The sequence below is a fragment of the Oncorhynchus mykiss genome, chromosome 13 (genome assembly GCF_057628025.1).
Source record: "Oncorhynchus mykiss isolate SJ-2025 chromosome 13, ASM5762802v1, whole genome shotgun sequence".
In the NCBI taxonomy this organism is placed as follows: Eukaryota; Metazoa; Chordata; class Actinopteri; order Salmoniformes; family Salmonidae; genus Oncorhynchus; species Oncorhynchus mykiss.
Window position 1 is genome coordinate 68,226,701 of NC_143034.1, and position 13,316 is coordinate 68,240,016.

General features: G+C 49.9%; 1 protein-coding gene and 1 long non-coding RNA gene across 3 annotated transcripts in view; one reads left to right on the forward strand and one right to left on the reverse strand.

The window, feature by feature from the left end:
* Positions 1 to 13,316, forward strand: part of abca3b (ATP binding cassette subfamily A member 3b) — an 84,693-nt gene that overhangs the window by 51,758 nt on the left and 19,619 nt on the right. For both annotated transcript variants that reach the window (XM_090197342.1, XM_090197343.1), the window contains exons 11-17: positions 446 to 583; positions 3,541 to 3,670; positions 4,184 to 4,338; positions 6,058 to 6,213; positions 8,070 to 8,280; positions 9,539 to 9,689; positions 10,151 to 10,249. In XM_090197342.1, coding sequence (XP_090053468.1) covers positions 446 to 583; positions 3,541 to 3,670; positions 4,184 to 4,338; positions 6,058 to 6,213; positions 8,070 to 8,280; positions 9,539 to 9,689; positions 10,151 to 10,249 — 1,040 coding nt within the window. The remainder of the gene's footprint in view (positions 1 to 445; positions 584 to 3,540; positions 3,671 to 4,183; positions 4,339 to 6,057; positions 6,214 to 8,069; positions 8,281 to 9,538; positions 9,690 to 10,150; positions 10,250 to 13,316) is intronic.
* On the reverse strand, positions 7,746 to 9,666 carry LOC149978982 (uncharacterized). Its single transcript, XR_016486064.1, has 2 exons — positions 9,518 to 9,666; positions 7,746 to 8,258 (listed from the first exon to the last, which is right to left on the reverse strand). It is a non-coding gene; the product is annotated as an uncharacterized LOC149978982 (long non-coding RNA).

Genomic DNA, 13,316 nt, shown 5'->3' on the forward strand with positions numbered 1-13,316 from the left:
TTGGCTGTGTAGTGTTAGGGCAAAAACCAAAACGTGGAGCCCTTGGGGTCCTGAGGATCGAGTGTGGGAAACGCTGGTGTAGTGTCTTGATAAGGAGCAGACAGGTTATGTAACAACTCAATGACTTCCCCATTAGCAGCCGTATCGGGTGGCTTTTTGGATGCATTGTCATTGACCTTAGTTTGGATCTCACTGAATGTTTTCCAAAGCCCCTGCTAACACACCTGACTCCAATAATCAACTAATCATGGTCTTCAGTTTAGAATGGTTTTAGTTTCATCAGCTGTGTTGAGGACTGGAGTTGCCCATCCCTGACTAGGTTAATGTTTACTCCATAGACAATACCTATGATAGAGGTATCTTTCTGATACTGACCATAAGGGTACGAGCTGAGGAAAGAGAAGCATTCCACTTATTTTCTTTCTCCCATTCCCTTTCTCTCCAGCCGTCCTACTGGTGCAGCAGCCCCCGCATGGCCATGGTGAAGGAAGAGGAAGACGTGGAGAAGGCTCTGAAGGGAGAGTTCATCGAGGAGGAGCCAGCCGGACTGGTCTCAGGAGTCAAGATCAAACACCTGAACAAGGCAAGGTCTTAAATGCAACCTGTCCACCCAGTCCCAATTCGATCCCTACCCCTCCCCTTGGCTGTAACAATATGATGTCTGCAGATCTATAGAGTGGAAGCAACACAGTGAAAGCTCCTCCACTACACTGCTTATACTGTCCAGACTCTTCAGGTCCCTATACATAGAAGGCTTGGGCCAAGGAGTTGAGAGCGAATTGAGACTGAGACATCAAGTGGTTGAACATGTTTTTACAGAAAAAGAAAGCCCCTTGTAGCTTTACCATTATGGGACTGTGCCTTTATTTCAGTGTGGTCCTCAACATGTAAAAGAGAATCTAATTTCACATTGTTATGTAATGATGTTTTTGAACTGGAACTAGGCAGGAGGAGATTTTTGGTAAATTTTTTGTGTGTTTTCTTCAGTTTGAAGATTAATCAACACAACCCAGGGCTGGGTAGATAAAACACTTTGCTAAGTTTGGGAGAAGGAGATGAGGAGAAGGATAATGGAGAAGGCGATTATGAAGCTAGGCCCTTAGACCCAGGGCTGGAGATGAGGTGATTAGAGCCAGGGCTGGAGATGAGGTGATTACACCCAGGGCTGGAGATGAGGTGATTACACCCAGGGCTGGAGATGAGGTGATTACACCCAGGGCTGGAGATGAGGTGATTACACTCAGGGCTGGAGATGAGGTGATTACACTCAGGGCTGGAGATGAGGTGATTACACTCAGGGCTGGAGATGAGGTGATTACACTCAGGGCTGGTGATGAGGTGATTACACTCAGGGCTGGAGATGAGGTGATTACACTCAGGGCTGGAGATGAGGTGATTAGACCCAGGGCTGGAGAGGAGGTGATTACACCCAGGGCTGGAGAGGAGGTGATTACACCCAGGGCTGGAGATGAGGTGATTACACCCAGGGCTGGAGATGAGGTGATTACACCCAGGGCTGGAGATGAGGTGATTAGACCCAGGGCTGGAGATGAGGTGATTACACCCAGGGCTGGAGATGAGGTGATTACACTCAGGGCTGGAGATGAGGTGATTACACCCAGGGCTGGAGATGAGGTGATTACACCCAGGGCTGGAGATGAGGTGATTACACCCAGGGCTGGAGATGAGGTGATTAGACCCAGGGCTGGAGATGAGGTGATTAGACCCAGGGCTGGAGATGAGGTGATTACACCCAGGGCTGGAGAGGGATAACAAAGAGCAAAATAATGACTTCCCTCAGGGATAGGTAGGCCATTGTTATCATTAAATTAGTTTATTAGTTGCATGCACAGGGTCGCAGATGTAATTGCAGGGTACAGTGAAATTGTTAGGCTCCAAACAGTGCAGGAAGTTTTTGTCATGATGCTCCTATATTGCCCGCGTCAGAGTGATGGAAATGGGGAGAACAGGCCGTGGCTCGGGTGGTTGCGGTCCTTAATGATTTTATCCGTGGATAAATAGTCAGTTGTAATCACTTAGATGGAATGATTTTAATCGAGGGATAGGTAGGCCATTGTAATGATTTTAATCCAGGGATAGGTAGACCATTGTAATGATTGTAATCCAGGGATAGGTTGGCCATTGTAATGATTTTAATCCAGGGATAGGGATGCCATTGTAATGATTTTAATCCAGGGATAGGTAGGCCATTGTAATGATTTTAATCCAGGGATAGGTAGGCCATTGCAATGATGTTAATCCAGGGATAGGTAGGCCATTGTAATGATTTTAATCCAGGGATAGGTAGGCCATTGTAATGATTTTAATCCAGGGATAGGGATGCCATTGTAATGATTTTAATCCAGGGATAGGTAGGCCATTGCAATGATGTTAATCCAGGGATAGGTAGGCCATTGTAATGATTTTAATCCAGGGATAGGTAGGCCATTGTAATGATTTTAATCCAGGGATAGGTATGCCATTGTAATGATGTTAATCCAGGGATAGGGGTGCCATTGTAATGATTTTAATCCAGGGATAGGTAGGCCATTGTAATGATTTTAATCCAGGGATAGGTAGGCCATTGTAATGATGTTAATCCAGGGATAGGTAGGCCATTGTAATGATGTTAATCCAGGGATAGGTAGGCCATTGTAATGATGTTAATCCAGGGATAGGTATGCCATTGTAATGATGTTAATCCAGGGATAGGTAGGCCATTGTAATGATGTTAATCCAGGGATAGGGATGCCATTGTAATGATTTTAATCCAGGGATAGGTAGGCCATTGTAATGATGTTAATCCAGGGATAGGTAGGCCATTGTGATGATGTTAATCCAGGGATAGGTTGGCCATTGTAATGATGTTAATCCAGGGATAGGTATGCCATTGTAATGATGTTAATCCAACGATAGGTAGGCCATTGTAATGATTTTAATCCAGGGATAGGTAGGCCATTGTAATGATTTTAATCCAGGGATAGGTAGGCCATTGTAATGATGTTAATCCAGGGATAGGTAGGCCATTGTAATGATTTTAATCCAGGGATAGGTTGGCCATTGTAATGATGTTCATCTAGGGATAGGTATGCCATTGTAATGATGTTAATCCAGGGATAGGTAGGCCATTGTAATGATTTTAATCCAGGGATAGGTAGGCCATTGTAATGATGTTAATCCAGGGATAGGTTGGCCATTGTAATGATTTTAATCTAGGGATAGGGATGCCATTGTAATGATGTTAATCCAGGGATAAATAGGCCATTGTAATGATGTTAATCCAGGGATAGGGATGCCATTGTAATGATTTTAATCCAGGGATAGGTAGGCCATTGTAATGATGTTAATCCAGGGATAGGTAGGCCATTGTAATGATTTTAATCCAGGGATAGGTTGGCCATTGTAATGATGTTAATCTAGGGATAGGTATGCCATTGTAATGATGTTAATCCAGGGATAGGTAGGCCATTGTAATGATGTTAATCCAGGGATAGGTAGGCCATTGTAACCATTTAGATGGAATGATTGTCATCCTGCCAGGAGTTCAAAGTGGGTAACAAGACGCGGCAGGCTGTCAAGGATCTGACAGTGAACATGTTCGAGGGCCAGATCACAGTTCTGCTGGGGCACAACGGAGCCGGGAAGACCACCACACTGTCCATGCTGACAGGTGGGACGCACACACACACACACACACACACACACACACACACACACACACACAGCCATACACATTCCTACTTTTCCCTTGTACAATCTACAGACCGAATTGAAAACAGTGATGACGCTAACAGAACCGCAAGCATAGACAGGCCAGTGTGCCTCCTCTTAAAACCAAACTCACAATAGGCTTTGTATTGTACAACTCACTCCTTATGTTTCTCTGTGTATCCTCCAGGTCTGTTTCAGTAGCAGGGCCTACATTAACAGCTATGTTTCTCTGTGTATCCTCCAGGTCTGTTTCAGTAGCAGGGCCTACATTAACAGCTATGTTTCTCTGTGTATCCTCCAGGTCTGTTTCAGTAGCAGGGCCTACATTAACAGCTATGTTTCTCTGTGTATCCTCCAGGTCTGTTTCAGTAGCAGGGCCTACATTAACAGCTATGTTTCTCTGTGTATCCTCCAGGTCTGTTTCAGTAGCAGGGCCTACATTAACAGCTATGTTTCTCTGTGTATCCTCCAGGTCTGTTTCCTCCCAGCAGTGGCAGGGCCTACATTAACGGCTATGACATCTGTCAGGACATGGCTCTGATTCGCCACAGCCTGGGCCTGTGTCCGCAGCACGACGTGCTCTTTGACAACCTCACTGTCCAGGAGCACCTGCTATTCTACACACAGGTAAGACATGCAAACACGCAGGCAGGCACCGAGACAGGCAGGCAGGCACGCACGCAGGCACCGATGCGGGCACGCAGGCACCGAGACAGGCAGGCAGGCACCGAGTCAGGGAGGTAGACAGGCACCGAGACAGGCAGGCAGGCACACAGGCACCGAGTCAGGGAGGCAGACAGGCACAGAGACAGGCAGGCACCGAGACAGGCAGGCAGGCACCGATTCAGGGAGGTAGACAGGCACCGAGACAGGCACACAGGCACCGAGTCAGGGAGGTAGACAGGCACCGAGACAGGCACACAGGCACCGAGTCAGGGAGGCAGGCAGACAGACACAGAGACAGGCAGGCAGACAGGCACCGAGACAGGCAGGCAGGCACCGAGTCAGGGAGGTAGATAGGCACCGAGACAGGCAGGCACACAGACACTGAGTCAGACAGGCACAGAGACAGGCAGGCAGACAGGCACAGAGACAGATAGGCAGTCAGGCATGCAGGTACAGAGATAGGCACGCAGGCACCATTCCCCTCTACGTTCCTTACATTCCGTCCTCTTATCGTTCCTTTTAAGTTTACTTTCTCAATTTCACTCTAACTTTTCCTCACATTCCATACTTCCCTTCTTCCCACTTATGTCTCTCGCGCTCGCTCTCCCTTGCTTTCTCTCATGCTCTCGCTCTCTATTGCACTCTCCAGCTGTGGTATGTATTCCTTATGCCTCTCATCTCCAGCTGAAGGGTTATTCCTTATGTCTCTTTCTCTCTCTCGTCTCCAGTTGAAGGGTTATTCCTTATGTCTCTCTCTCTCTCTCGTCTCCAGCTGAAGGGTTATTCCTTATGTCTTTCTCTGTCTCGTCTCCAGCTGAAGGGTTATTCCTTATGTCTTTCTCTGTCTCGTCTCCAGCTGAAGGGTTATTCCTTATGTCTCTCTCTCTCTCGTCTCCAGCTGAAGGGTTATTCCTTATGTCTCTCTCTCTCTCGTCTCCAGCTGAAGGGTTATTCCTTATGTCTCTCTCTCTCTGTCTCGTCTCCAGCTGAAGGGGTATTCCTTATGTCTCTCTCTCTCTCGTCTCCAGCTGAAGGGTTATTCCTTATGTCTCTCTCTCTCTGTCTCGTCTCCAGCTGAAGGGGTATTCCTTATGTCTCTCTCTCTCTCGTCTCCAGCTGAAGGGTTATTCCTTATGTCTCTCTCTCTCTGTCTCGTCTCCAGCTGAAGGGGTATTCCTTATGTCTCTCTCTCTCTCTCGTCTCCAGCTGAAGGGGTATTCCTTATGTCTCTCTCTCTCTCTCTCTCTCGTCTCCAGCTGAAGGGGTATTCCTTAACTCTCTCTCTCTCTCGTCTCCAGCTGAAGGGGTATTCCTTATGTCTCTCTCTCTCTCGTCTCCAGCTGAAGGGGTATTCCTTATGTCTCTCTCTCTCGTCTCCAGCTGAAGGGGTATTCCTTATGTCTGTCTCTCTCTCTCGTCTCCAGCTGAAGGGGTATTCCTTATGTGTCTCTCTCTCTCTCGTCTCCAGCTGAAGGGGTATTCCTTATGTCTCTCTCTCTCTCTCGTCTCCATCTGAAGGGTTATTCCTTATGTCTTTCTCTGTCTCGTCTCCAGCTGAAGGGGTGGGTATTCCTTATGTCTCTCTCTCTCTCGTCTCCAGCTGAAGGGGTATTCCTTATGTCTCTCTCGTCTCCAGTTGAAGGGTTATTCCTTATGTCTCTCTCTCTCTCTCGTCTCCAGCTGAAGGGTTATTCCCAGGAGAAGATTCCAGCTGAGGTGGACCGGATCATCAGGATTCTGAACCTGGAGGACAAGCGACATTCCCACTCCAAGACCCTGTCAGGTGGGATGAAGAGGAAACTATCCATTGGCATCGGCCTCATCGGAGACTCCAAGGTCAGTATTGGATTGTGTCCCAAATGCCACCCATTTCCCTATTCAGTGCACTGCTTTTGACCTGAAGGTATTGCCTTGTCACTCAATTCAAAATGACTTTATTAACCCCAGAGGGTTAGTTAGCGTGGCATTGTCAAAGTACAGGCATAACATAATTGCATGAATAAATACAGATTCCTTTTCCACATTTTGTTGTGTTACAGCCTGCATTTAAAATGGATTACGTTGAGATTGTTGTCACTGGCCTAAACACAATACCTCATAATGTCAAAGTGGAATTATGTTGTTTTTCTATGTACGAAAAATATAACGCTGAAATGTCTTGAGTCCATAAGTATTCAACCCGTTTGTTATGACAAGCCTAAATACGTTTAGGAGTAAACATTTGCTTAACAAGTCACGTAATAAGTTGCATGGACTCACTCTGTGTGCAATAATAGTGTTTAACATGATTTTTGAATGACTACCTCATCTCTGTACCCCACACTTACAATATGTAAGGCCCCTCCGTCTAGAAGTGAATTTCAAACTCAGATTCAAACACAGATTCAACCACAAAGACCAGGGAGGTTTTCCAATGCCTCACAAAGAAGGGTACCTATTGGTAGATAAAAAATAAATTAGACATTGAATATCCCTTTGAGCATGGTGAAGTTATTAATTACACTTCTGATGGTGTATCAATACACCCAGTAACTACAAAGATACAGGCGTCCTTCATAACACAGTTGCCGGAGAGGAAGGAAATCGTTTAGGGGTTTCACCATGAGGCCAATGGTGACTTTAAAACAGTTAGAGTTTAATTACTATGAGAGAACGGTGGTTCAACAATAATGTAGTTAGTCCACAATACTAACCTAATTGACAGAGTGAAAAGAAGGAAACCTGTACAGAATACAAATATTGCAAAACACGCATCATGTTTGCAACAAGGCACTAAACTAATACTGGGAGAAAAAAAATTGCAAAGAAATGCACTTTTTGTCCTGAATATATAGTGTTATGTTTGGGGCAAATCCAGTACAACACATTACTGAGTACCACTCTTCATATTTTCAAACATCGGGGTGGCTGCATTGTGTTATGGGTGTGCTTGAAATTGTTATGGACTGAGGAGTTTTTCAGGATAAATGAAGAAACAGAATGGAGCTAAGCACAGGCTAAATCCTAGAGAAAAACCTGGATCTGTCTGCTTTCCACCAGACACTGGGAGATGAGTTCACCTTTCAGCAGGACAATAACCTAAAACACAAGGCAAAATATACACTGGAGTTGCTTACCAAGAAGTCAGTAAATGTTCCTGAGTTACTGAGTTACAGTTTTGACTTAAATCTACTTGAAAATCTATGGCAAGACCTGAACATGGGTGTCTAGCAATGATTAACAACCAATTTGACAGCCCTTGAAGAATTTAGAAAATAATAAATGGGCAAATATTGCACAATCCATAGAGACTGACCCAGCCTACTCACAGCTGTAATCCATGCCAAAAGTGCTTCTACAAAGTATTGACTCGAGGGTGTGAATACTTTGGTCAATTAGACTTTTATTTATTTCATTTTTTAAAATTCCTAAAAACATTTTTTCACTTTGTCATTATGGGGTATTGTGTGTAGATGGGTGAGAAAAACATTCTCTGAAATCCATTTTGAATTTGGGCTGTAACACAACAAAATGTGGTATGAATACTTGATGCACAGTATGTGCAACACACAAGGCTATTTCAACACATCTTACCCATCTGGCTCTTTCTCTGTCCCTTCACTTCCATCCCTCAATCTTCCCCTTCCTCCACCCCCCTCCCTGTCTCTATCTTTGTCCTTCCATCCCTCCATCTCACCACTCCTCCCATCCAGGTGGTGATGTTGGATGAGCCCACGTCGGGCATGGACCCGTCGGCGAGGCGGGCCACCTGGGACCTGCTCCAGGGTGAGAAGCGCGGGCGCACCATCCTGCTGACTACACACTTTATGGACGAGGCCGACCTGCTGGGGGACCGTATAGTCATCATGGCTGGGGGAGAGCTGCAGTGCTGCGGCTCGCCTCTGTTTCTCAAGAACAAATATGGTGAGAGGAGGGAGGGAGAAAAAGAAGAATGGGTAGAGAGGGTAAAGGGTATGGGAGAGGGAAGAGAGGAGGGAGGGAGGGAGGGAGAATGGGTAGAGAGGGTAAAGGGTATGGGAGAGGGAAGAGAGGAGGGAGGGAGGGAGGGAGGGAGAATGGGTAGAGAGGGTAAAGGGTATGGGAGAGGGAAGAGAGGAGGGAGGGAGGGAGGGTAGAGAGGGTAAAGGGTGTGGGAGAGGGAAGAGAGGAGGGAGGGAGGGAGGGTAGAGAGGGTAAAGGGTGTGGGAGAGGGAAGAGAGGAGGGAGGGAGGGATAATGGGTAGAGAGGGGAAAGGGTGTGGGAGAGGGAAGAGAGGAGGGAGGGAGGGAGGGTAGAGAGGGTAAAGGGTGTGGGAGAGGGAAGAGGGGAGGGAGGGATAATGGGTAGAGAGGGGAAAGGGTGTGGGAGAGGGAAGAGAGGAGGGATAATGGGTAGGGAGGGAGGGATAATGGGTAGAGAGGGGAAAGGGTGTGGGAGAGGGAAGAGAGGAGGGATAATGGGTAGAGAGGGGAAAGGGTGTGGGAGAGGGAGGAGGGAGGGAGGGAGAATGGGTAGAGAGGGGAAAGGGTGTGGGAGAGGGAAGAGAGGAGGGAGGGAGGGAGGGAGAGAGAATGGGTAGAGAGGGGAAAGGGTGTGGGAGAGGGAAGAGAGGAGGGAGGGAGGGAGGGATAATGGGTAGAGAGGGGAAAGGGTGTGGGAGAGGGAGGGGAGGGAGGGAGAATGGGTAGAGAGGGGAAAGGGTGTGGGAGAGGGAAGAGAGGAGGGATAATGGGTAGAGAGGGGAAAGGGTGTGGGAGAGGGAGGAGGGAGGGAGGGAGAATGGGTAGAGAGGGGAAAGGGTGTGGGAGAGGGAAGAGAGGAGGGATAATGGGTAGAGAGGGGAAAGGGTGTGGGAGAGGGAGGAGGGAGGGAGAATGGGTAGAGAGGGGAAAGGGTGTGGGAGAGGGAAGAGAGGAGGGATAATGGGTAGAGAGGGTAAAGGGTGTGGAAGAGAGGAGGGATGATAAAATGAACAGGTGTGATAGAGAGGTTGTGGAAACAGAGAGGAGAGAAGAGGTGGAATGTAGTGGTGAAATGAAAAGGGTTGGATAGAAGGGGTGAAGTGGGAGTGAAGAATACAAGACAGAACATAGTGTGAATAACTAGTAGTTGTAGAATGTCATGAGGTGATGGGAGAGGGATTCAGAGATGTAACTTTACATTCCTTCTCCTGCGTCTCAGGTGCTGGCTACCACATGGTGATCGTGAAGGATGCGCTGTGCAACGTGTCTGAGATCACGCGTCTGGTCCACATGTACGTTCCCAATGCCACGCTGGAGAGCAGTGCTGGGGCTGAGCTCTCATACATTCTGCCCAAAGAGAACACCAACCGGTAAGACAAAATCAATACCCAATCTCACACAGGCCATCAGTGCCGATGGCCACAGCTCGGTGTTTAGTGTGACACACTATTTTTGTCAGTCTATTTTGATGAGCCCAAGTTGGGTCCAATCTGAGGGTGTTGCTGCTTGCTACAGTATGATTACAGACACCTCTACTTCTAGAGGTAAGGGTGATGTTTCAAGTAGATATATAGCTTATGTCCCAAATGGCTCCCTATTTAGTGCACTACTTTTGACCACTTTTGACCTGGTGAAAAGTAGTGCAGTAAAATGGGAATAGGGTGGTAATTTTGGTCCCTGCCCTAGTTGTTGGTTTTATCTGGAGGGAGTATTGACTGACTGTTGAGGTTATTTAACGGCCTGTGATGTCACCGTAGATCCCCATGACAGAAGACTGTTTTAGACCCGGGTCTGACTGATCTCTGATGGATCAACGTTCTTCCCTCTCCAGGTTTGAGCTGCTGTTTGCAGAGCTGGAGATGAACAGAGAGGAGCTGGGCATCGCCAGCTATGGAGCCTCTGTCACCACCATGGAGGAGGTCTTCCTCAGGTATGGGATCACACACTCACCACAGCTCCCAGGGAGAGTAGCAGCTAGGTCTGGGATCACACTCTCACCACAGCTCCCAGGAAGAGTAGCAGCTAGGTCTGGACCTCTCACCACAGCTCCCAGGGAGAGTAGCAGCTAGGTCTGGACCTCTCACCACAGCTCCCAGGAAGAGTACCAGCTAGGCCTGGACCTCTCACCACAGCTCCCAGGAAGAGTACCAGCTAGGTCTGGACCTCTCACCACAGCTCCCAGGGAGAGTAGCAGCTAGGTCTGGACCTCTCACCACAGCTCCCAGGGAGAGTAGCAGCTAGGTCTGGACCTCTCACCACAGCTCCCAGGAAGAGTACCAGCTAGGCCTGGACCTCTCACCACAGCTCCCAGGGAGAGTAGCAGCTAGGTCAGGACCTCTCACCAGAGCTCCCAGGGAGAGTAGCAGCTAGGTCTGGACCTCTCACCACAGCTCCCAGGGAGAGTAGCAGCTAGGTCTGGACCTCTCACCACAGCTCCCAGGGAGAGTAGCAGCTAGGTCTGGACCTCTCACCACAGCTCCCAGGGAGAGTAGCAGCTAGGTCTGGACCTCTCACCACAGCTCCCAGGGAGAGTAGCAGCTAGGTCTGGACCTCTCACCACAGCTCCCAGGGAGAGTAGCAGCTAGGTCTGGACCTCTCACCACAGCTCCCAGGGAGAGTAGCAGCTAGGTCTGGACCTCTCACCACAGCTCCCAGGGAGAGTAGCAGCTAGGTCTGGACCTCTCACCACAGCTCCCAGGGAGAGTACCAGCTAGGTCTGGACCTCTCACCACAGCTCCCAGGGAGAGTACCAGCTAGGTCTGGACCTCTCACCACAGCTCCCAGGGAGAGTAGCAGCTAGGTCTGGACCTCTCACCACAGCTCCCAGGGAGAGTACCAGCTAGGTCTGGACCTCTCACCACAGCTCCCAGGGAGAGTAGCAGCTAGGTCTGGACCTCTCACCACAGCTCCCAGGGAGAGTACCAGCTAGGTCTGGACCTCTCACCACAGCTCCCAGGGAGAGTACCAGCTAGGTCTGGACCTCTCACCACAGCTCCCAGGGAGAGTACCAGCTAGGTCTGGACCTCTCACCACAGCTCCCAGGGAGAGTACCAGCTAGGTCAGGACCTCTCACCACAGCTCCCAGGGAGAGTACCAGCTAGGTCTGGACCTCTCACCACAGCTCCCAGGGAGAGTACCAGCTAGGTCTGGACCTCTCACCACAGCTCCCAGGGAGAGTACCAGCTAGGGCAGGGCCTCTCACCACAGCTCCCAGGGAGAGTAGCAGCTAGGTCTGGACCTCTCACCACAGCTCCCAGGGAGAGTAGCAGCTAGGTCTGGACCTCTCACCACAGCTCCCAGGGAGAGTAGCAGCTAGGTCAGGACCTCTCACCACAGCTCCCAGGGAGAGTAGCAGCTAGGTCTGGACCTCTCACCACAGCTCCCAGGGAGAGTACCAGCTAGGTCTGGACCTCTCACCACAGCTCCCAGGGAGAGTACCAGCTAGGTCTGGACCTCTCACCACAGCTCCCAAGGAGAGTACCAGCTAAGTCTGGACCTCTCACCACAGCTCCCAGGGAGAGTAGCAGCTAGGTCTGGACCTCTCACCACAGCTCCCAGGGAGAGTACCAGCTAGGTCTGGACCTCTCACCACAGCTCCCAGGGAGAGTACCAGCTAGGTCTGGACCTCTCACCACAGCTCCCAGGGAGAGTACCAGCTAGGTCTGGACCTCTCACCACAGCTCCCAGGGAGAGTACCAGCTAGGTCAGGACCTCTCACCACAGCTCCCAGGGAGAGTACCAGCTAGGTCTGGACCTCTCACCACAGCTCCCAGGGAGAGTACCAGCTAGGTCTGGACCTCTCACCACAGCTCCCAGGGAGAGTAGCAGCTAGGTCTGGACCTCTCACCACAGCTCCCAGGGAGAGTAGCAGCTAGGTCTGGACCTCTCACCACAGCTCCCAGGGAGAGTACCAGCTAGGTCTGGACCTCTCACCACAGCTCCCAGGGAGAGTAGCAGCTAGGTCAGGACCTCTCACCACAGCTCCCAGGGAGAGTAGCAGCTAGGTCTGGACCTCTCACCACAGCTCCCAGGGAGAGTACCAGCTAGGTCTGGACCTCTCACCACAGCTCCCAGGGAGAGTAGCAGCTAGGTCAGGACCTCTCACCACAGCTCCCAGGGAGAGTAGCAGCTAGGTCTGGACCTCTCACCACAGCTCCCAGGGAGAGTACCAGCTAGGTCTGGACCTCTCACCACAGCTCCCAGGGAGAGTACCAGCTAGGTCTGGACCTCTCACCAGAGCTCCCAGGGAGAGTACCAGCTAGGTCTGGACCTCTCACCACAGCTCCCAGGGAGAGTAGCAGCTAGGTCAGGACCTCTCACCACAGCTCCCAGGGAGAGTAGCAGCTAGGTCTGGACCTCTCACCACAGCTCCCAGGGAGAGTACCAGCTAGGTCTGGACCTCTCACCACAGCTCCCAGGGAGAGTACCAGCTAGGTCTGGACCTCTCACCACAGCTCCCAGGGAGAGTAGCAGCTAGGTCTGGACCTCTCACCACAGCTCCCAGGGAGAGTAACAGCTAGGTCAGGGCCTCTCACCACAGCTCCCAGGGAGAGTACCTTAAAGCCTGCAGTTGTAATAAATATTAACACTTGTCATGAGTATGTATGTACCTGCAGGCTTTTAAGTGTACACACACACACACACACACACACACACACACACACACACACACACACACACACACACACACACACACACACACACACACACACACACACACACACACACAACCACACACACACACACACACACACACAACCACACACACACACACACAACCACACACACACACACACACACACACACACACACACACACACACACACACACACACACACACACACACACACACACACACACACACACACACACACAACCACACACACACACACACACAACCACACACACACACACACACAACCACACACAACCACACACACACACACACACAACCACACACACACACACACACACACACAACCACACACACACACACA